The sequence below is a fragment of the Lampris incognitus genome, chromosome 9, assembly GCF_029633865.1.
Source record: "Lampris incognitus isolate fLamInc1 chromosome 9, fLamInc1.hap2, whole genome shotgun sequence".
In the NCBI taxonomy this organism is placed as follows: Eukaryota; Metazoa; Chordata; class Actinopteri; order Lampriformes; family Lampridae; genus Lampris; species Lampris incognitus.
Window position 1 is genome coordinate 48,667,825 of NC_079219.1, and position 22,112 is coordinate 48,689,936.

Below are 22,112 nucleotides of genomic sequence, written 5' to 3' on the forward strand. Positions count from 1 at the left end.
ATATTGCAGAGTATATTAGTACAACAACATCACAGTGGCCTATATAAATGGCCCTGATTTTTCCCAATCCACCCAACATATTCATTTAAAATATCATTATTGAAAGTATGTCTTGAGACTCCCAGGAGGACTTTGCCATAATAACCAAGGTGTTGTATGTGTGTGTGTGTGTGTGTGTGTGTGTGTGTGTGTGTGTGTGTGTGTGTGTGTGTGTGTGTGTGTGTGTGTGTTGTGGGAGGGGGGGTGCATGGGTGGGTGAGGTGAGGTGGTTTATAAGTGTGTGTCATCCCAAACAGTTTTTAAACTGAGTCATGCTCCACAGCTGGTAATGGTTCTACATTGCGCTGCATTGCTTTGTGCATGGTGGCCCAGTGGTTAGCACTGGTGCCTCACAGCAAGAAGGTCCTGGGTTTGAACCCTAGGCTGTCCCAAGTCCTTTCTGTGTTGAGTTTGCATGTTCTCCCCGTGTCTGCGTGGGTTTTCTCCGGGTGCTCAGGTTTCCTCCCACCATCAAAAAGACATGCATGTTGGGGTTGATACTCCTGCCCATGCCCTGACCAAGGCAACGGGAAGAACTGGAGTTGGGCCCCGGGTGCTGCAGCTTCCCGCTGCTCCTGTACAATAGCATGGGTTAAATGCAGAGAACACATTCACTGTAACCAAACAACTGTACAATGACAAAAACATAGCGGCTTTCTTCTTTGTTTTTCCTACTAAAAATAAAATGAAAATGGATGAAAATAATGGCGAGGGAATTAATTTGACAGCCGTATGTGTCGCTCAAGTGCCTTTAAGCAAGATACTGTCTGCCTTCAGGCTCATTGAACACTGGTCACTGTGTAGAGCATCAGCTAAAGGCCTTTTATTAAAATTAAGACTTGTGTGTGGTTCCATGGGTGAAATAATTCAAAGTACTCCCACAAATTAGTATCCATGCTGAGTGGTCTGTATTAATAAGCTATGCTTGTTTAGCAGCTCATTTATATTTCAGGAGCTGGATTCATAATTTAAGCGGGAACTTAAAAGATCAACTCAGCTTTTATTTTGCCACAATCGGGAGCCACTGTTGTAGCTTCCCGCTCCGGCTGGGGACAGAGAAGGAGTGTAGCCCTCCGCTGTCTGGCATTAAGAGAGGGTGAGAGCTTGAGAAATGCTTACGTGGTAGCAAATCAGTTTGACAGGATGCAGCACTGCATTATGGGCCGGCGGTGACTCTATCTGGCTCAGTGTCAGAAGGAGAGTGTGGCAAAGTGCGGTCTGGGTGGTTTACCCCAGTCAGGGTCCGCTGCATTTCCTCCACATACTGTCACCTGTCAAGAAACATCATGCAGACAGGCTTTAAAGGTCGTTGTCAGCAAGGAGTAAAGAGTCAACCAAGCTCCTAACAGGAACCTGCAAATATGGTGTGTGTCTAATGGGCTAAATAAAGTGCACTACTCTTTATCTATGGAGGGCACACTCTCTCTCTGTCATCTATCTGTCTGTCTGTCTGTCTATTTAGGCTTTATATCTTAAAATTAGTGTGTGAGCTCGAGCAACTGGGAATGTTTATCTAGCTCAAACAGAACAAAACCCTGTTTAATAAGTCACTCTATCAAGCACCGAGTCCAGAAAAAGACCAGTTTAGCTCAGCCAGACCATTCACGAGGGACGGGGATTTTTTTTTCCTTCTTTTTTTAACGTTGGTTTAGATTGGAATTATTCTCTGCAACATAGTCAGAGGTGTGCGATGCTGATGCTGTGTATGATGCTGTGTGTCAACTCATGAATTATTAATGACACATAACTCTTGTATTAATAATCATGTATTTATGATGCTGCCGTCTGTTAACTCATGCAAAAAGTATAAGAAGTATTCAAAAACATTCCACTAAAGACAGTGAAACCTGGTAACACTACAATGACATGATGAGCATAGTGCTGACACAGTACTACTGTTTGCTGACCATAATTTTTCACTGGCAAATAAACACACACAATAGTAATAACTGACTTTATTAAAAAGAAGTCATTAGAAGATAAAGAGAACAGGGAACATGGAAAATGTGGTGGGACAGAAGTTGACAAAGAAGTCCTTTACAATGTTTAGCCCACACACGTTTTCTCCTTAAGACAAAATCAAATTCAAATTTGAATTCAAATTTTTGATTTCAGAAAAAAAAGAAACAATTTTTATGTCAAAATCACCAGATTTGTCTGATTTCTTGAATATTCTGGGATCTATAGTTTTTCTTCATGCAATGCATGTCCTGTAATTCCAGAAATGTTTTTTTAATAAATTTATTTCTTGATTTTCCCCCTTTCTCCCAATTTAGTGGCCAATCGCTCCCTATTCTTGTTCAAACACCCACCCTCGTACTGCATGCGTTCGTCAACTGCATCTCTCCGGCTGGCAGTCTCGAAGGAGACGCCTCGCCACTTCCGTGACAAGACGAATCCAGGCCGAATCACTGCTTTTTGGTTGGTTGTTCCGACACACTCAGGGACGCATTCATGTGACGAACACAAGCCGACTCTGACCCCCTCCCGAAGACAGCGTTGCCAATTATTGCTGCTTCATCAAATCCGGCCGTAGTTGGATCTGACGAGACCGAGGCGCGGAGACCGAGTCGCGGAAACCGAGTCACGGAGACTGAGGCGCGAACCCCAGTCCCTAATGGGCAACTGCACCGACACAAAGCCATTACTTAGACCGCTACACCACCGCGGACCCCCAGAAATATGTTATATTTGATATATTTTCAAATGAGCCGACTAGGAATGACAAATTTAGAAAAAAAATGGGTACAACAAATGTAGACTTGATGTGCCTTTAGCATCATGTTTAGCTGCCCCGGCTGAGTTGATTCGGCAGAAAATTAGTCGATTACTATTTTGGTAGTCGAATGATTTCTGTCGTTCAACAAGTGAAAATACCAAACATTTGTTGCTTGCATTCCTCTGATTTATATCATTATGAAACGAACACTTGAGGTTGTTTTGGCTGTTGTTCAGACCAAGCAGACCGTTTTAGGACATCACTTTGGACTCTGGAAATTTAAGCTGGGTTTTCATCGTTATTTTTAATTTTTAACAAACTAAACGATTAATTGATTGAAAAAAATATTTGATAGAAAAAGACTGATTAAATCAACTAATATTTGTTAGTTGCAGCCCTAGTCGTCATGCAGTGCTTGTACATTCTAGGTTTTGGTATGATTCAAAATCAAAGTTTCATGGCTTGGGAAACCCTTAGCATTAGCTTCTCCTCCATGTTTGAGGCAGGGCCGTTGCTATCTTGTGTGTCACACAAAGCTGCAACCTGATTGGACGCACTTTAAAAGGTCAAAGGCAAATAGGGTTCAAGTTCAAATAGTTTGAACTTTGAGCATAGGGGCATGGTGGAAAATCTGACCAGTCTGTGACACCCAAGGCACCATGTTTGGCAACACCGCTCTCACCGTAGGAAATAATGGCCCAGCTGGCATGCAGTGGTTTTTCTGCTCATCATGTGACAGCTTAATCCTGTTTTCCCTTTACTTTTCAAAGCGTGTCCAATCAGATTACAGCTTTGTGTGATGTACAACATAGCAATGGCTCTGGCTCAAACATGGAGGAAGGCTAATGCTAAAGGTCTCAGAGTGTCCTGAGCTATCATACAACAACCAAGACCAAAAAAGAATCACATGGCAACATGTCAACCATCTGACAAGGCTATCAGATTTGGTTTCCTATTCTGTTGTTAAAGGCAAACTATGACTAGCACTTTGGATTACTTTGCTCTTTAAGCTAATGTTTAGGCTGTTAGCGATAGCTGCTCTTTGCCTAAGTAGCACTCATAACTACTTATTATGTGTTGATGGCTTAAGAAATGTTTCATTGACGTGAGTGAGATCATTTGTGAGTTCCTCTTCTGGAATGATCTGTGAACATCTGTGTGCATTACTCTTGGTGTATGATGTAAAAGGGATCTTACTGTACTGTTTGCGTAGATTTGACTCTCCCCAGAAACAAACAATGCTACTGCCAAGCCCCACTCACTGAGGTATATAGTATTACTGTATCTTCTGTTTCTTTTCCTCTTCATGAAAACCTGAAATACACTCCTAGCGACACCCTGACACTGATGCTGTGAAAGCAGGTATGAGTTACAACAGCGTAGTCCTCCAACCGATGATCCTTACTGACCTCCTTGTTTTCCCTCCCTTCCTCCCCTTTCTCTCCAATCCCTCCCAACCTCCCTGCCTGCCTGTCTTTCTTCCCTGTCCAGATGCGAGGTGTGCCGTCTCCCCCTCCTACTATCATCATCCTCATCGCTCCCAACACGCCCACTCCTTCCACAATCCCTCCTACGACCGCCCTTCCTACGACCGTCCCTCTTACGATCGCCCTTCCTTCGACCGCCCTTCCTACGACCGTCCCTCCTACGACCGTCCCTCCTTCGACCGCCCTTCCTACGATCGCCCCCCACACGACCGTGCCTCGCATGACCGCTGGGACCCCCGTCTCTGTGTGATCTCTGGAAATCAGCTCTACATGTTGGACCAGGAGGAGGTACTGTACATACACACAGAGCCGTGGTCTCAGTCTTTGACACATCGAGACTGAAGACTAGACAAGTTTTCATTTTCATCTGTCACCACAAGCTGATTTTACTTATTAGCACACATCCAACCAAGAACTATGTTGTGAAATCCTGTGTATCCCCTTGGGGGATTGCCACATGGATAAAGACCGCTACAGATCAGATGTACCGATAATGAGGCAGTGGTGGAATTACTGTACAGGACTTTTCATAGTTGAGGATACAACAATGGAAATTGACCCTGAAAGTGCCAGAATATAAACATCATGGGAGAAATCAAACCAGAGACCTGACCTTTTGGCCTTGATCAAATTCTCTAGCGTAGAGGAAGGGAAAACTTAAATACAAAATCTCTAGTCTAGAAGAAACAGAAAAACATGAAAAAATGTCCTCAAGCTAATCGGAATCAATACTGCTTTGTAAATTAATGAATTGGATTAGCTAGCATTCGTTATCAGCTCATGATCAGAAATTAGCAGTGACAGCTGGTGGTGATATTGGGTGGGTAGGCTAACAAATGCATTATACCCATCAATAACTTCATGCTGCAGCAACAACAGCATCACATCCGAGATACCAAGTTACAGCAATGACACAATAAACCTTGTTATATCTGTGCTCTACAACAACATAGAGCAGTACCCATAAGAATGGCTTGAGTCCAAAAATCTATCTTTCTCGCTCTCTCTCTCTCTCTCTCTCTCTCTCTCTCTCTCTCTCTCTCTCTCTCTCTCTCTCTCTCTCTCTCTCTCTCTCTCTCACACACACACACATTTCCTAATTCTTTTTTCTTTTTTTAGATATTTCCCCCTTTTTCTCCCCAATTGTATCTGGCCAATTACCCCACTCTTCCAAGCTGTCTCGGTCGTTGCTCCACCCTCTCTGCCAATCCGGGGAGGGCTGCAGACTACCACATGCCTCCTCCGATACAAGTGGAGTCACCAGCCGCTTCTTTTTACCTGACAGTGAGGAGTTTCACCAGGGGGACGTAGCATGTGAGAGAATCACGCTTCCCCCCCCAGTTCTCCCTCCCCCCCGAACAGGTGCCCCGACTACCAGAGGAGGCGCTAGTGCAGTGACCAGGACACACATACCCACATCCAGCTTCCCACCCGCAGACACGGCAGAGGTCATACGGGGATTCGAACCGGCAAGCCCCGTGTTGTTAGGCAACGGAATAGACCGCCACGTCACCCCGACACCCCATGTTTCCTAGTTTTGTCAGATAAATGTTTCAAATCCACGATTCCTTGTTGAGTCCAAGCCACGTCTCTAACAAAAAGCAAGCATGGGAAACAGAAAAGAAAACCAAGTAACACAATCTTACAATTTGGTTGTTTGTCCTTTTGTGTTATTTGAACATTGTTTGGACGATGTGTCCTCAATCTCTTTACTTCCAATTTTCCCTCAAAAGACAATGAAGAAAATGCATGATAAAGTAAACAATTCACCTTGTTCATGCTAACACCTGCTCTCGAACAAGTAGCGCCTCACTGTGTGTACCATTACTCTGTACGTCTGCTGTCATTGGTCAAAAGTCATCGGCCTGAGGATTGAATGAATTTAGCCCAAATGATTAGCAAATCAAGGGGGCGTGCCATGACACCTGTCACTCACTTACTATGAAGATGAATGGAAGCTGATGCTACTGTGTTTGGGCTGTAAAAAATAAGCCCATTTAGCTATATCCTGTTTTTGTTATTGTGACTGTTTGGTGCTGTTGCTGCTCTAGGTCCCACAAAATTGAAAACAATCTGTTCTAAGGTTTTTGATCATAATTTTCTCATCTTTATTGTGAAATATAGCACCGTTAGCCCATTTATACCAGCTGTCCCCGGAAATTAGTATCTGTAAGAAGTTGGAGGGCTGCTGCCTAGAAACTTTGCTGGATTGACACCAGAAGGGGTGATTTGGAAAAGTTTGAGAGGGCAGCTCCTTATAAACCCTTCCACTTTCCTCTGCTGTCAATGTGCCTCTTGAGGAAAACACTCAACCCCATTTACCCCAGCAGAAATGCCCAGTGGCCTACATAAGGAGACTGTTTATAACTGTATGAACTTAAAGCACAGTGGTGCTGAACAAGAACTTGCTTGCTCATGACAAAATTCCCTAATAAACAACCAAAGCTGTTTTTGTCAGCCATTTTGTGACAAAGGCTGTGCACATAAGAGGGTAATTGGCCCAATTTTAGGTCTTATTTGACCCCCTTGAGAGCTGGGGGCGGTCCCAATTTCAGGTTAATCTGAAATGTTATCCTCCTAGATGATCTTGTTGTGTGAGGTATTTATAGATTCAACTTCTACTATTCCAATCTACTTGCAAGTCAGTCAGGGTTGCCCTGATAAAAAAAAAAGTTTGATATTCTTTTATGATTGATATTCTTTGATTTGATATTCTTAATATGATTTGATATTCTTTTATAAGGGTGACACGGTGGAACAGTGGTTAGCGTGGTAATCCAATCTTGGGGGGTCGTCCCAGGTCGTCCTCTGTGTGGCGTTTGCATGTTCTCCCCATGTCTGCGTGGGTTTCCTCCGGGTGCTCCGGTTTCCTCCCACAGTCCAAAGACATGTAGGTCAGGTGAATCGGCCATACTAAATTGTCCCTAGCTGTGAATGTGTGTGTGTCAGCCCTGTGAATGACTGGCAGCCTGTCCAGGGTGTCTACCCGCCTGCTGCCCAATGACTGCTGGGATAGGCTCCAGCATCCCCACGACCCTGAGTAACGATAAGCAGTTTGGATAATGGATGGATGGATATTCTTAATATGATTTGATGTAATATAATATGATTTGATATTCTTTTATGAGGGCATCATGGTGGCCCAGTGGTTAGCGCTGTCACCTTACAGCAAGAAGGTCCTGGGTTCGAACCCCGGGGTTGTCCGACCTTGGGGGTCATCCCAGGTCATCCTCTGTGTGGAGTTTGCATGTTCTCCCCGTGTCTGTGGTGGGTTTTCTTCGGGTTCCCCGGTTTCCCCCACCATCAGAAAAACATGCTTAATAGGGTTAATACTCCTATCTGCCTCTGCCCAAGACAATGGAAAGAAGAACTGGAGTTGGTCCCCGGGCGCTGCACGGTCATTTTTCCATGTTCGGTCAGAGGAATCTCTGGCTTAAGTGAACAACCTTGTAATGGTTCCATTCACTTAGTAATTGGATGTTGGCACAGAAAAATCTCAAAAACGACCTTTTTATGTAGTGCCTTGATATTGTTATAAGCTTGATCCATATTCAGACAATTCCACGTTTTCTTTATACCAGCTACTACCCACTTTTTCAAATACTATCTAAAGAAAAACAGGGCAGGCCTCATTTGTTCAGGTTCTAGCACGGAATCAGGGTTTGCCAGGGTATTTGCCGCCTTGGGGTTTATGTCAGGGGTGGGTTTCAAGGTCAGTTTAGGTATGCATCATGCATGTGGTTTCTTTCTAGTCAGTTTCTATCAGTTATAGCTTTGATAAAACTTATTTTGCTTTTCTTTTCTTTTCCTTTTCTTCAACAACATAAAGTTTTTTGGCTGGTAAATGGCAGAACTGGGGATATCTGCAATGCATAAAATTTTAAATTTGTAAATAACAGAAGAAATGGGTCTATGGGATGTTACATTTTTGAGTCAGTTGAATAAATGAGGCAAATTTATCTATATACAGGTCCTTAAAACTATGTGTACCATTGCTGTTCCATATATTAAACGCAGAATCTATCATAGAGGGTGGGAACATATGATTAGAATAAATTGGTGCCTGAATAAACATTGAATGTAATCCAAACCTCTCCCTACACTGTACCCAGATGCTGAAAGAATGATATACCAAAGGATTACTCTTGTAAGTATGCAATTATAATGGAAGAGCTGAACCAAGCAAAGCCGGTAGTGAGGTTTTACCACAATGTGATGATTCCATATAAAGCCATGCTGGTGTCTCTCTAGATGGAGCACTCAGCCAATCAAGCACATTTCGTACATTTGCCGCCCAATAATAGAACTGGACATTTAGTAAAGCTAGCCCTGCTGATTGTTTTGTTCTTTGCATAAAATCTTTTCGAATCCATAGGGGTTTACGATTCCAAATAAATGCAGAAATATATTGCTCCAGTGTATTACAATACATATTTTGTCATACAAGTTGGGATACATTGAAATAAATATAACAATTTAGGTAAAGTATTAATTTTTGTTACAGTATTGTGTCCAAATAGTGATAATGGGAGATTATCCCATCTCTGAAAATCTGTCTTGGTGTGTTCGAGAAGGGGGGTAAAAGTTTCCTCAAATAATTTTTTATATAAATGCATAACCAAATTTATGTTGCTTTTAACTGTGATTTATTCAGAGAAGGGGTTTGCAAGAGTTTTTTTTCAGCCCTCTCTATCATCATGTTCCTCCACTTGAACACATGGGAACTCAGTCATAGTTTCCTGCTGTTGATGAAGTGAACAAACTTGCACAAAGGCACTCTGGTAGTTGTAAGGGAGGGGAGATAGTGTCTCACTCACCTCGTCATCATCAGCGGTATTCAAACTGATGTCACAGTATGTAAGAAAGTTGACATTTTGTGAACTATACTATTGTCTATTGATGTCTCGACATAGGCAGGTGTTTATTTCCTGAGGTAGGGCATGTCTCATTTGCTGCCATTTGTGAATTTTAACTTGTTTTCCAGGCCAGGAGAGGGTAGTGTTCCTCTGCTTTTCAATCTCTGCTTTGAAACAAACATATTTTTATTCAGGAATTTCCACAGCTTAAGCCAAGGCCAAAGGTTTATATGGAGACCTTGGATGGAGCCGAGCCCTGTAAAATGGGCTGAGGTCACATCCCCACACTTACCAGTGCATTATACCACCATATGCATGCTGATATTACAGTGTTTAATTTGCTTAATGTGGTCATTGAAAGGGGTAGAGGAGCTGGATGGTTATTTTACAGTAATGCAATTGCATGGCTGCCAATATTAGTGCTAATTGTCATCATTCAGAGGAACAGAGTGCTCTGTGTTCCTGATAAGAGGAGGGATTGAAAAGAAAGTAAGGCGGGGCAATATTGACAAAAGCAAATATCACAGTATTTTTGAGTGAATACCTCAGATATGGGACAACATTTTGTGGGGGACTATTAGTGCTGTCAAACGATGTTTATGGACAAGAAAATGCTGAGAAATGATCGTTAGTATACAGTGGCGGCTCCTACCAAATCTCCTGGGGGGGGGGCAATTGTTGCGATGATGGCTAAGGTGACCCATTCAATGGGTAAATTAACCCAAGTCAACTAGCTAACTTCACATTGTCACATTACATTGTACAATTTGTTTTATGTTCAACTCACATAGCAATACCACCAGTAACCACTATAGAGCAACACAAGACAAATATTGTTAGGCACAACTGCTATATGATATTATGATTATTATTATTATTATTAGGGCCCTGTGATGGACTGGCGATCTGTCCAGGGTGTCTCTCCGCTTGCCGCCCAATGACTGCTGGGATAGGCTCCAGCATCCCGCAACCCTGATTGGGATAAGCGGCTTGGATAATGGATGGATGTTAGGCCACATACTGTACAGTATTTGCGTACAGCTATATCCAGGAGTTCATTGTAAATGTCTTAAATAAAATTATTTTGGTTCTACAATGACTGAACAATCCACTGTGTTCATCGACAGATAAAGCGTCATCCATCAGTTTGCCCTCACAATTACCTTTGATTGTGAAGTTAGAGACCTGTTTTACCATTCAAATAAAATTGAGTAAGGTCACTCTCATAACAATCTGATTTAGTCTTCATCACTAACATGCCACAAAACTTCCCACGGTCGATAAGACGGGCTAGAACGTGGCGGTGCTTGTTCACCTCATCGTTGAGATGACGCACAAACAGCTCTTGTCTAACTGTGGCAGTGTTGACCTACTCCGTTTCATGCCTTTTCCCCTTCTCTGAGAAATAATGCATGTCGGTGACACCCGTAGTTGTCCAAGCAACCAGGCGGCTGTAAACAATATTGTAGCGAATTCGGGGGGCAACCACAGGAACTGTGGCAGCCGGGACGCGAACCCGTGTTTCCCACACCACGGGAGACATCGCTGACCGCTCAACTAAGGGGTCCGACCCATTAACAACGGCCAATGTGTCGCGTTACAATATAATAAATATAGAAATCTACATATTTGGAGAAGCCCACAAAAGCTGAAATTCTAAATAATGTACACTTCATGTTGCCTATTAATAGACCAGAGCCTGCATGTCCTAGAGGAAGTTGTGGCTATTCAGAAGGTTAATGTTTTGGCATAACAGCTGATTGGTGTGCAGACAAATGCTCACAAGACAAATGCTCACAATACTAATAGAAAAAGAGACAAATGCTCACAAATTGTTTTACGATCTTTATTTTTCAAAAAGTCAACTGAACATTCTGTTGCATGTCACATAAGACATATCACATCGGCCTAAGCATGTGAGAGGGATCACATCTCCCTGACAAATGAAATGGTGATCTTAAAGATAATCATGATAATGAGACTATCAATTACTGTTTGGTAATACATAATCTTAATTAACCTTTATTCATGGAAAAATATTCCATTGAACAGTCTGTTGCATGTCACAAGAAATATCACACATGTCTAAGCATGTAATAGGGATCACAGTGACCTAATTAAGAGATTTTAAACATACTTCATATTTGTATATCTGTATACTATCATTTTTCGCTGTAAATATAGATTATAAAACAATTTGTGAGCATTTGTCTCTTTTTCTTTTAGTGTTGTGAGCATTTGTCTTGTGAGCATTTGTCTTGTGAGCATTTGTCATGGAATCGAGCTGATTAGATCCACCCCCAGTAACTGAATTTAATTCCAACAAGTAACCAGTAAAAAGATCAATTTCACACGTTTATCACAAACCAAATTTCATGAAAACCTGTTCAGAAAGCGAGTTACAGTCGATTTTGCAATGAAGTCTGCATCTGTCAATACACCACTGTATTTGTTTACTACCAGAACTTGAACCCTCCAATATGGCGGACGTGCAGGGACAAAGCGGCAACATACAGCAGTGACCAATGGAAGTACGGCTAGCTGCCCCCGTTACCATGAGAAAAACACGTTAGCACAAGCCTTCCCGGAACCCATAGAGAGGGCATTGCAGTGCCTGCAGTTCGAAACAAATATGCCTTACTGTTCTGACCCCAGCTAGGTGTTACACTACTGTACTGAATACATGCTCTTTTGTATATTAACTAGATTCTCTTCCAGGTGAGAGATGCACACAAAAAACGCAACTTAGAACAAGATTCCTTCCTGCTCTCTATAACTGCATGAGAACTGAAGACGACAGAACTGCCCACGCTTTGTTATGACGTTAGGTGTTACAGTGCTGCCCTCTATTGGTTGTTTTAGGTACTGTTAGTTTCACCCTCTGAGAGTCCATTTTGTTCCGTTTGGCTCGTTGTGAAGCAGCAAGCAGTGTGTGAAATGCGGTCTGTTTTTATTCGTTTGAACCTTGGAGTAGATATGTCTGTAAGTATCAGCACTTACATGTTAGATCCGAAACGTAATTTTGTAAGTTAAGCTACATATTACTAGAAGATGTTTCTTGTTGTCTTGATGTTGCTAGCTAACCTATTTTAGCTAACTCAGAAGCTCATTCAAGCGGACAGCTCCCTAGCTAGCATCTGACTAATTGACATACGTTCTCATGTTTGCTAAGTTCTTATGCTAGTTTATTGTTTGGCTGTCTATATCTGGATAACTCTAAAGTAATGAATGTTATTGTTAATTGTGACATGATATATTTCATGCTAAAAGCAATTTTGTGTAAGCCGTATGTGATTAGTAATCTGTACCTCTTTGTATTTTCAGTTTTAAAATGTTGAAACCAGTAAAGCCACACTCTGTTGAAGACGGGTTTATTGAGGATTCTTTTTGTTAGCTATCTGTCTAGCCTTAGTCAGACGCAATTGCGCGGACAGAATATTTACCATGAAAGACTATCAGTATGATCTGTACGATTTTCATTTTTTAACCAGACTAAAATCGTCCCAAAGGGGCGGTACTCCACAGAACACGACTTGACGCTGATTGGCCTATGATATTCAGATTTAGAACGAACCGCCTAGAACAGTCACAGGCTGGCAGCGTGGTAGAATGTGGTAGAAACATTCTCTCCTTTTTCCCTTTGGTAGGGCATCGCCCGATCACCCTAAGGAACAAGCTGCCCATGAATGTGGATATGATAACCAAGCAGGCAGAGGCACTGATTGTTCATTTCACTCAGCTAAAATAGATGAATAAGTTAGGAACGTTTATCATTTTACTGTAATGCAGCCTTTAAGAACAGGAAATGACAACAAGTAACTTTTTTTGTGAAGCACGTTGTAACATTGTTTTAGAAAAGTGCTATATATAAATAAAATCATTATTATTATTATTATTATTGTATCATCTAGTGTAAATCTACTTTGTACTTTGATTCCTCTGATTCCCTGTCTCTTGATAATATGCCACGTGTACTCGACTTGAAATGCACTCTTGGCTATGATATGATTACTACATAGTACATATTCTACTACTAGTACCGCTATGATATGACTACTACTACTTCTACTACTTCATGTAGTGTTGCTATGATTAATATGTAGTAAACGATAATATATGATTTAATGTATGATTCATATACATATTAATATACGATTAATATGTAGTAAATATATTACTACTACTTCATATAGTACTACTATGATATGATCTTTATGTAGCATGCTTTGATGCCAGTTAGCAATGAATATGTATATATGCTAATTGCTGACTCTATATCTAATATTACATAATCAAAATTCCAGATGATATCAGATCACATATTATCATGATATGGATATTATATTGAAATATTGTCCAGCTCTAGTAACAGAAAGCCCAGGTCAATTCATTACTTACCCTCCCCCATGTAATAGTGCCAATAAGGTGGCACTCATGATTGATGCAGAGGCAGACCTGAAGTGATGGCTGGCTTATTCATGCCTGTCACTTGCCCCATGTGGTGAGAGCAACCCCCCCCCACACACACACACACATTGGTTTCTACCTGCTTTACATTTCTATATCAGTGCAGCTTAAATACACTTCCCTCACCTCAGTGCTTCTCTATTCATCAATATGTTCTGTATCCTCCCTGTCCTCATTTCAGTGCCCATTTCAGATCCATCACTCTCACCCTTTCATCTCTCTCCCTTCATCTGTTGTTTTCTCCTCATCTATCTCCACCCTCTGCTCTCTCGCTCTCCTTCAACTCTCCCACTCTCCATCTCACTACAAATGCACCTCTGTCTCTCCTTCTTTCTCTCCGTCTATCCTACATTCACCTCGTTATCTGTCCCCGTCCCTCTCTCCACTTTCTTCCTCTTTATCTAACTACCTATCTATTGATCTATCGATCTATCTATCTATCTCTTAATTTTTCTCTGTTCCATTCCCTCTCTCTCTCACTCACTCGCTCGCTCTAGCTCTCTGTTTCTCTCTCTCTCTCTCCGCTCTCTCTCTCCCCCCCCCTCTCTCTCTCCCCCCCTCTCTTGCGCTCTCTAGGGTGACTGGCAGCAGTGTTTGGCTCTCCCATAGGCCAGCTGTCTCCCTGCTCCTCACAGCTCCATTCAGATGCCACTCGCTTCTTTTCTATGATTTTTTTTTGTGAATGATGGCTGTCAGAAATACAGAGGAGAAGCAGCCTCTTGAAGAAATGGCACTGAATGCCTTTGTCTATTCTATGTCATTACAAAATTAAATAATTTGCACATGCTGTAGCTTAATTCTATTGGATTAAAGTCATTCAGCTGCTTTTAAAAAGGTAGTAAACATTTTTTATTTGCATTTTTTTTTTGAGCTGAAAATGTGTTTATAATCCCCAAGGATGGTAGAACTGGTGCCCTGGTGATGAATTCTACACCTTGTCCACTTTGAAAAGACAGAATAAAATAGTGTTTATTCACTGTTTAAGTGTTAATGTAGGATTCATGTTGATGACATCCAGTCAACACCCTGCCCGCATATTAACAGTCCATTGTTATGTAGATACAGAAAATATCAACATGTTGAAGTGAGTTTTGTGGTATACGTGCAAATATGTATGCAGAGACAGTACAGGACTACAACAAAAAGACTGGTTATTTGAATCTATGCAAGTAAATTCAGTATTGACTGCTCTCTCTACTGCGTTGTGTTTTTCAGTGGTGTTGCAGCAGCTGTTAAAGGTAGAATGCATGTGTGTGTCCTATTATCATATTGCAAGACACTTCTCATTCTAGCTGACTCTTAAGTTGCTCCAGATGGAAACATCAACGAAATGGCTGAAATGGAAATAAGACTAGGAGACCTCTAATGCAATGGCTCACTTTACGGTGAGATACAGGGATCAATATGTGATCGCTGCTGAGCCCTCTCTGTGGTATCTGAAGCAAAACCACTTTGATATTCATGATCCACACAATTCCCTCCTTCCAATCTTTCCAACGTTACATATTTCTATAGGCTGTCCTGCCACCTCACGGCCTATAGGGGGAGCGAGAGGGCAGCGAGTTATGGATGCCTGCCATCATTCTCCCCACTGTTCCTCTTGCAGGTGACAAAGTCACCAGTGCCCCGTCCCCAAAGTCATATGGCCCCCAACTCTGCCAATCTCACATGCATGTGAGACGCCTTGGACAGGCTATTAGCATTGGCATGAGCACATTACTATCCACTGTCACACACAACCCAGCTGAGCCGTCTCCCTGGACCAATATGAAAACATATGTGGTTTTATAGTTTATCACTCTTCCCTGCAAAGGTATCACATTCGTTGGAGAAAAACAAAACATTGGTGGTGATAGTAGAGGCACGAATGTATTTGAGTGCGAGCTGTTCAGCAATAAAAGTCTATTCATGGTGACTTAAGCCTGTAGCTAATGCTGTCACAATTCCTTAAATGTTGCTCATAAGTGCTTCGTATACTTACACATGCATCACTGTGGGGTAGGCATAGGGGAATAATTACGTGATGAAGGTATGTGGGTGGAGACAGTCATGAGAGAATGAAAAACGCCGTCATTGGGTGAGTAAACCAAAACCAAATAGGGTTGTTTAAAAAGCTCAGCCAACAAAACTAATAAGCAAACCTCTACTTGGCATCGGCTTTGAGAAGCCTAACCATTGCAAACCACTCAAATCTGTAAAAAAAAATATCAATAGGTCATCCTGCACTTATGGAGGATTAAACTGTTTTTATCTCAAGAATCTGATTAATTCTATTCAGGTGGATAGTGTACAAGCTTTTTTCTCCAATACCTCAGAGAGAAGCCCAGGGAAAAGAGGAAAGTGGGCCTAATTTGTCTCCTGCCAACTCACCCCGAGCGACTGCCGGATCTAGATGACCTTAAAAGCAATCCCCTGCCATTTATTACTTTTATGAAGAAGAATTGGGGTTTGCCCAGCTTGGAAAATTCTTCTCGTCAGCCACCTTAAATGGGCTATGTGTAATATAGCGGTTGTCCGGAAAGATAATATGACAAGGAAATATTATAATATGGCTAGTAAATACATGACTGGTGACTCATCAGGGGTTGTTGAGTGGTGGAAGAAATGAAGTCAAAGATTCCCCCCTGCATGTGAACGCGCACACACACACACACACACACACACACACACACACCTGCCAAACTTGCTAAGAGTATATATGCCATCGTTTGAGGAATTGGCCTGCATTTATGCAGCAATCCATGCAGGGATTGCATCTGATGTCTGGTGAAGGCTTTCAAAAACGTCAGCTGTTTGCAAGCACACGGGCATCCACTGCCTCGTTATTTGAAGTCGTGCAGTACAGCTATTTGAAATTGTAATTGATTTTCATATCGCTGAATGATAGAAGTTGGGACTCACATATAGCAACTTTAGCAACCATTTACATTTACACCTGAGGCATTTATAAAGAGCAGCTTACACGAGTACAACCATAGAATACACTTACACTCCCAGTGTGCACCCTCACAATCTGTAATTTGCAAGAATTACAGACAACCTATAGAAAACAGTGAGATAAATCATTCCCCTGGGTCAGTGCTCTCTTAACCAGTACTGCTGTGTTAGTGTGGAAAACACCTGATAGAAAGCTGTTTAAAAACACTAAAAACTATTTGGAGGAATTCAATCATTCTCACTGAGGACGAATAGGATTCATAAAAACAAGTCTAAGCAGAATAATGAGTAAGTAGATTGAAATAATTGATTATAAGATTTAAGTACCATGTATAAAAATAAATTCTAGAAATCACATCCATCCATTATACCCACTTGATTAATCCAATTCCGCGCCATGGGGGGGGGGTTGGAGTCGATCCCAGCATGCACTGGGCAGAAGGCAGAAAGTCACCCAGGACAAGTCACCACTCCATCACACACACACACACACACACACACACACACACAATTAACACCTATGGACAACTGACAGACTCCAATTTACCTAAGACACGTTCAGCATACATGTCTTTTGACTGCAGGAGGAAGTCCATGTGAACATGGGGAGAACATGTCATCTCCACACAATATGGCCGAAATCAAACCAGTGATCAATCATACAACTTTATCCTATGTTACGGGGTGTGTGTGTGTGTGTGTGTGTGTGGGGGGGGGGGGGTTCGCTGTGGTTCGAGCCCGAGGTCAGGTGGAGGAGGAATATCTATCTGTGATGGGACATTTACTGTTTACTGTGAAGGACAAACTTGTTACTTTGGCCAGTGTGTGTGTGTGTGTGTGTGTCTACTGATGATTATGTGTTTCTGTCCGTTTATGCTGACCACGGAATTTATCTGTGTATCTGTGTATGATTGCTTTTCCATGGACATATGAGTGTGTGTGTGTGTTTGTATATATGTGACTTTTCATCTGAAGCAGGGTCGTATGTTATGGACGCGCGCATAAGCGGCGGAGCAATGGAGCAAATGCCATTATTCAATTAGGGGGAGCAAAGTTATGGTTTTGCTATCATCATACAGTGCCCGCAAACAGAAGCAAAGTATGTCGATGATCATTTTACTATTTTCAGTAACTGACAAAAACAAGCAATAAAGAAAAAAAATACACATTTTTGGATCACCCTTTGAGTTTTTGAGTTGGTTCAGTCCATCCCGTCACTGGTCGTGTTAACCGCATGCTTAAACTGTCAATCACAATCTGTCAATCCACACCGGAGTCTGACTGTTTACAAAGGTGAGAAACCATTAAGCCTAACTGCGATCACTGACTGAAAATCGAAGATAGGAGAAGATAGGCTAGCGTATGTTGAATGAACCTACATGACCCAGTGACTCCAGCCAAACTTTAAATTAGCTAAAAGTACGTGTTAGAAGACTAGACTAATACTTTATGTCTATCTCTGCGCAGATGAAGTGGATTATTAAACCGTTATAAAGAATCGTACTGACTACCGAACTTCTGCTGGAGGGAAAAATGCAGCCTCCGTTTATTCGGTCGTTTTGGGAGAAGAAGAAAATGAACAGCGTCTCAGTGACGTAATCAATCCGCGCATGCAAGCGCAACACCGCCCACTTGTGGACAAATAAAGTCGTAAACAAAATAATAGTACACAGTAACACATAGTCATACAGATACACTGGTGTCATATCTCAACACTCCCACTTATGAATCATGAGCTTACTGTATACCTTTTCATATTCATAGAACAAAATAAAAAAAAAAACTTGGTATAACCCATACCACTCACATTTCACACACCAAACATTGTCTTAGCAAATGTCTTCAGTTTTACCTTGGATGCGGGCTTCGTCATTACATCCGCAACCATTTCGTCTGTAGGGCAATACACCAATGACATCCTTTCCTCTCTTATGGTAGACCTTATAAAGTGGTATTTGATATCCACATGTTTGCAGCGTTGCCTACACACCGGGTCCTTCGCTAAAGCTATTGTCCCCTGGTTGTCCTCATAAACCACTGTTCTCTTGTATTCATATGAATCAATACCTCCCAGTAACTGTTCAACATAAATACATTCCTGGATGGCTAAAGCCAGAGCCATATACTCCGCCTCGCACGTAGAAAGTGCTACAGTAGCTTGTTTCTTGGCTTTCCAAGAGATAAGTGCACTTCCCTTGCTCATGCTCACACAGTAACCTGATGTGCTGCGTCTATCCGCAGTATCTGAAGCCCAGTCGGCATCACTATATGCCTGTAAGCCAAGCTTCTCGTCGCTCTTCCTGTAACAGAGCTGTTTGTCTGTGGTGCCCTTAAGGTAACGAAACACATGTTTTACTGTCACCCATTGCTCTTCAGTAGGCTCTGCAAAATGCTGAGATAGCTTGCTCACAACAAAACATAAATCTGGACGTGTACATGTAGCTAAGTATATTAGACTCCCGACCACCTCTCTGTACTTTTTGACATCTAACATTTTTGGTGCATCTTCTGAGTAGTCTAATTTCTGCTCACATGGGGTTTCTTTTACCCTGCACTCCTGCATATCAAAACGCTCCAATATTTTCTCAGAGTACCTTTGTTGTGAAACTGTTACACAGTTGGCGGACTGAGTGAAGTCCATCCCAAGAAAGCACTTTAACCTGCCCAGATCTTTCATCCTGAATTTTGTGGACAGCAACTTTTTCACTTTACTCAGCATCTCCGTGCTGCTTGATGCTATGATAAGATCATCTACCCAGGTTATGATGATCGTTTTCCCTTCCTTTGACTCCTTGGAGTACACACATGGTCTGATTGGTTTTGTGTAAAACCATCACCTGTCAAACAGTCGTGTAACAGTAAGTTCCAATTGCGGCCAGACAGCTTGAGGCCGTAGATTGACTTCTCTAGTTTACACACTAGTTTTTCTCTCTTCTCAATATAACCCTCAGGTTGTTCCATGTATATGTCATAGTCTATGGGGGCATGAAGATAGGCCGTCTTTACATCCATCTGGTGTAAAATCAAGTCATACTGAGCCGCCTTCTGTAGAAGCACTCGAACACTTGTTAGGTTGGCTGTCGGCGAAAATGTCTCCCCATAATCCACCCCAGCTCTCTGGCTATATCCCTTTGCTACAAATCTAGCCTTGTGTCGTGTCCATCTATATCTGTCTTTATCGCATACACCCACCTTCCTCCCACTGTTTTCTTGCTCTCTGGCAATTTCGTAAGGGTGAATGTTTTGTTGTCTCTTAGAAACTCCATTTCCTCGTCCATTGCCCTGGACCACTTTTCTGATTCTGGCGATTCCATGGCCTCTTTAAAGGTCAGAGGGACACCGCACACTGCCCTGTATGCATAATCTATAGTAGTGAGTGAGCTGTCATCACTGTCGCCCTGACTATAGTCAATCAGGTATCTCGGAGGGTTGCGTTCCCTTTGGGGGTACCTCCCACTGGCTGAGGCTTGTGACGTCACCCTTGGGTGCTCCTCGTCATCATCCTCGGGTGCTGACTGTGTACCGTCAGTCTGTACATTTTTCTGTACTCTAGGCTGAGTTGCAGCTGTCTCAACAGACTTTCTCTCTCTTACCCAGTCTTCTGGGTGCAGACCTGGTGTCTGAGTCTCATTTTCACTAGTTGCCTTGTGCACAAATTTAACTAGTCTGTGTTTCTGTACTTTCTCTTGGTCAGGGTAGTAGACTAGGTAGGCCGGGCTGTTCTTGTCGTGTCCTACAAAACGCCCCCTCTCACATCTAGAATCTAACTTTCCCTTGTCCTGCTGGTAAGCATAGCATTCTGTCCCGAACTTTTGCATTCTAGCCATGTTGCACTTTTTTCCTGTCATTGCCGTCTATGGCGTAGTGCCTGTGTGCTTGTTAAAGCATCTGTTTCTGGTGTGGGCTGCCTCCTGTACAGCATAATGCCAGAGGCTCTTTGGTAGACCACTATCTATTAGCATCAGTGACCTTGCCATCTCGAATAGTGTGCGTCCTTCTCTCTCTGCAACGCCATTTTGATGGGGAGAGTATGGGCAGGACGTCTCATGTCTTATTTTATTCCATCTCAACAGGGTTTGAAACTCCTTGCCTGTAAACTCAGTTCCATTATCCGACCTTATGCATTTCACTGTCCCATAGGGAGCTACATCTGCCAGAAATTTCTCGGTCGCTTGCACTGTGTCACTCTTTGTTTTTAAGAAATAAACACACACAGCCCCTGTGCACACATCTGTAAATGATTGCATGTACCTGAAACCATTAATGGACTCGTTTGCCACAGGACCGGCTAAATCAGTGTTTACCAACTCCAGTGGTGTCTTGGCTTTGTCTGTAGATTTCCTGTTCCTGTTTTGGGTAAACTTCCCTTCTATGCATACTGCACACTCTTTGTCAGGTTTACACACTTTACCCTTTATATGCATACCATCAGTGATATCCTGTAGCTTTATGATATCGTCATAGTTGCAGTGGCCCATTATCTCATGCCAAGTTTCTATATCATGGCTCACATGGCACTTTTCAACAACACATTCAGTTTGCAAATAGTACATTTTCCCCTGTACAAAAATGTCAAACCTGGTACCATCCGGTGACATCAGGGCATCTCTGCCCTCTTCGAAGAACACACTGGCTCCGTGTGCTGTCGCAGACTTCACAGAGAAGAGCTCTTGGGGGTACGATGGAATATATAGTGCGTTCCCCAGTGTCACTCTACACCGTCGCCCCTCACTGTCGAGCAGACATACCGTAGCATCTCCCCTGCCCTGCACCACACCAAAGGTGCGCTTACCGTCCGCCAGCTCCATGCAGTGTTTCTCTGGCTCGAACGAGCTGTCAAAGCTCTTGAACTTCTTCTTATCATTGACTATGTGGGAAGAAGCCCCACAGTCCACAATCAATCCTGGTTTGAACTGTTGCCGTCATCCTGGTCCTGCTGAGCTGGTCTCTCCTGCTGAGCTGGTCTCTCCAGCCTGCACTCTGAAGATGTAGTTCTCTTCTTCCGCAGCATTCCCCGGTCCCTGACCTCGACCTGCTCCGTGACCACCACCGCCGCCGCCACCTTCCCCGCGTGCACACCTGGCTCCATCAGCGCGGTCCTTCTTCTTGCACACTTTGTCCGTGTGACCCTTGACCCGGCAGAAGCTGCACCACACGCTGCGTGAACAGTCCGATTTCCGATGGCCTTTGTCACCGCATCGCCAGCACACCGTTTGTTCATCGTCTCCCTCACAGCGTTTCACTGGCTTTTTCTTAGGCGCTGCGTGGGCCTTCATCACCCTCTCGGAAGTCTCGTCCGATGCTGTAGCATTAGCTACATCTTCAGCCACCTCAAAGTTTCTCAATTTGGCCTTAAATTGTCCCAATGTCAACTCACTGTCGCCATGTGTCACCATTAGAGTGAATGGCTTATATCTCTCAGGTAACCCCCTCATCACCATGGCCATCATTAGTCCCTCACTCGGTGCTTCTCCCGCCCCTTTGAGAGCCGTAATGATTTGTTCAGCTCGGATAATGTATTCGGTTATCGTCTCATTATCAGCTTTCTTTAGCCCAGTCAATGTTACATACAGAGTGACAATCCGGGGTCTGCCCTTACCAATGTAA

At 42.8% G+C, this 22,112-nt stretch overlaps 1 protein-coding gene across 1 annotated transcript in view; it reads left to right on the forward strand.

Annotated features, from left to right (window-relative positions):
• Window positions 1-4,122: 4,122 nt before the first annotated feature.
• The window catches only part of syngap1b (synaptic Ras GTPase activating protein 1b), a gene marked incomplete at its 3' end in the record, with an annotated part of 199,681 nt that continues 181,691 nt past the window's right edge, over window positions 4,123-22,112 (forward strand). Inside the window, exon 1 of the mRNA XM_056286999.1 lies at window positions 4,123-4,533. Coding sequence (XP_056142974.1) covers window positions 4,123-4,533 — 411 coding nt within the window. The remainder of the gene's footprint in view (window positions 4,534-22,112) is intronic.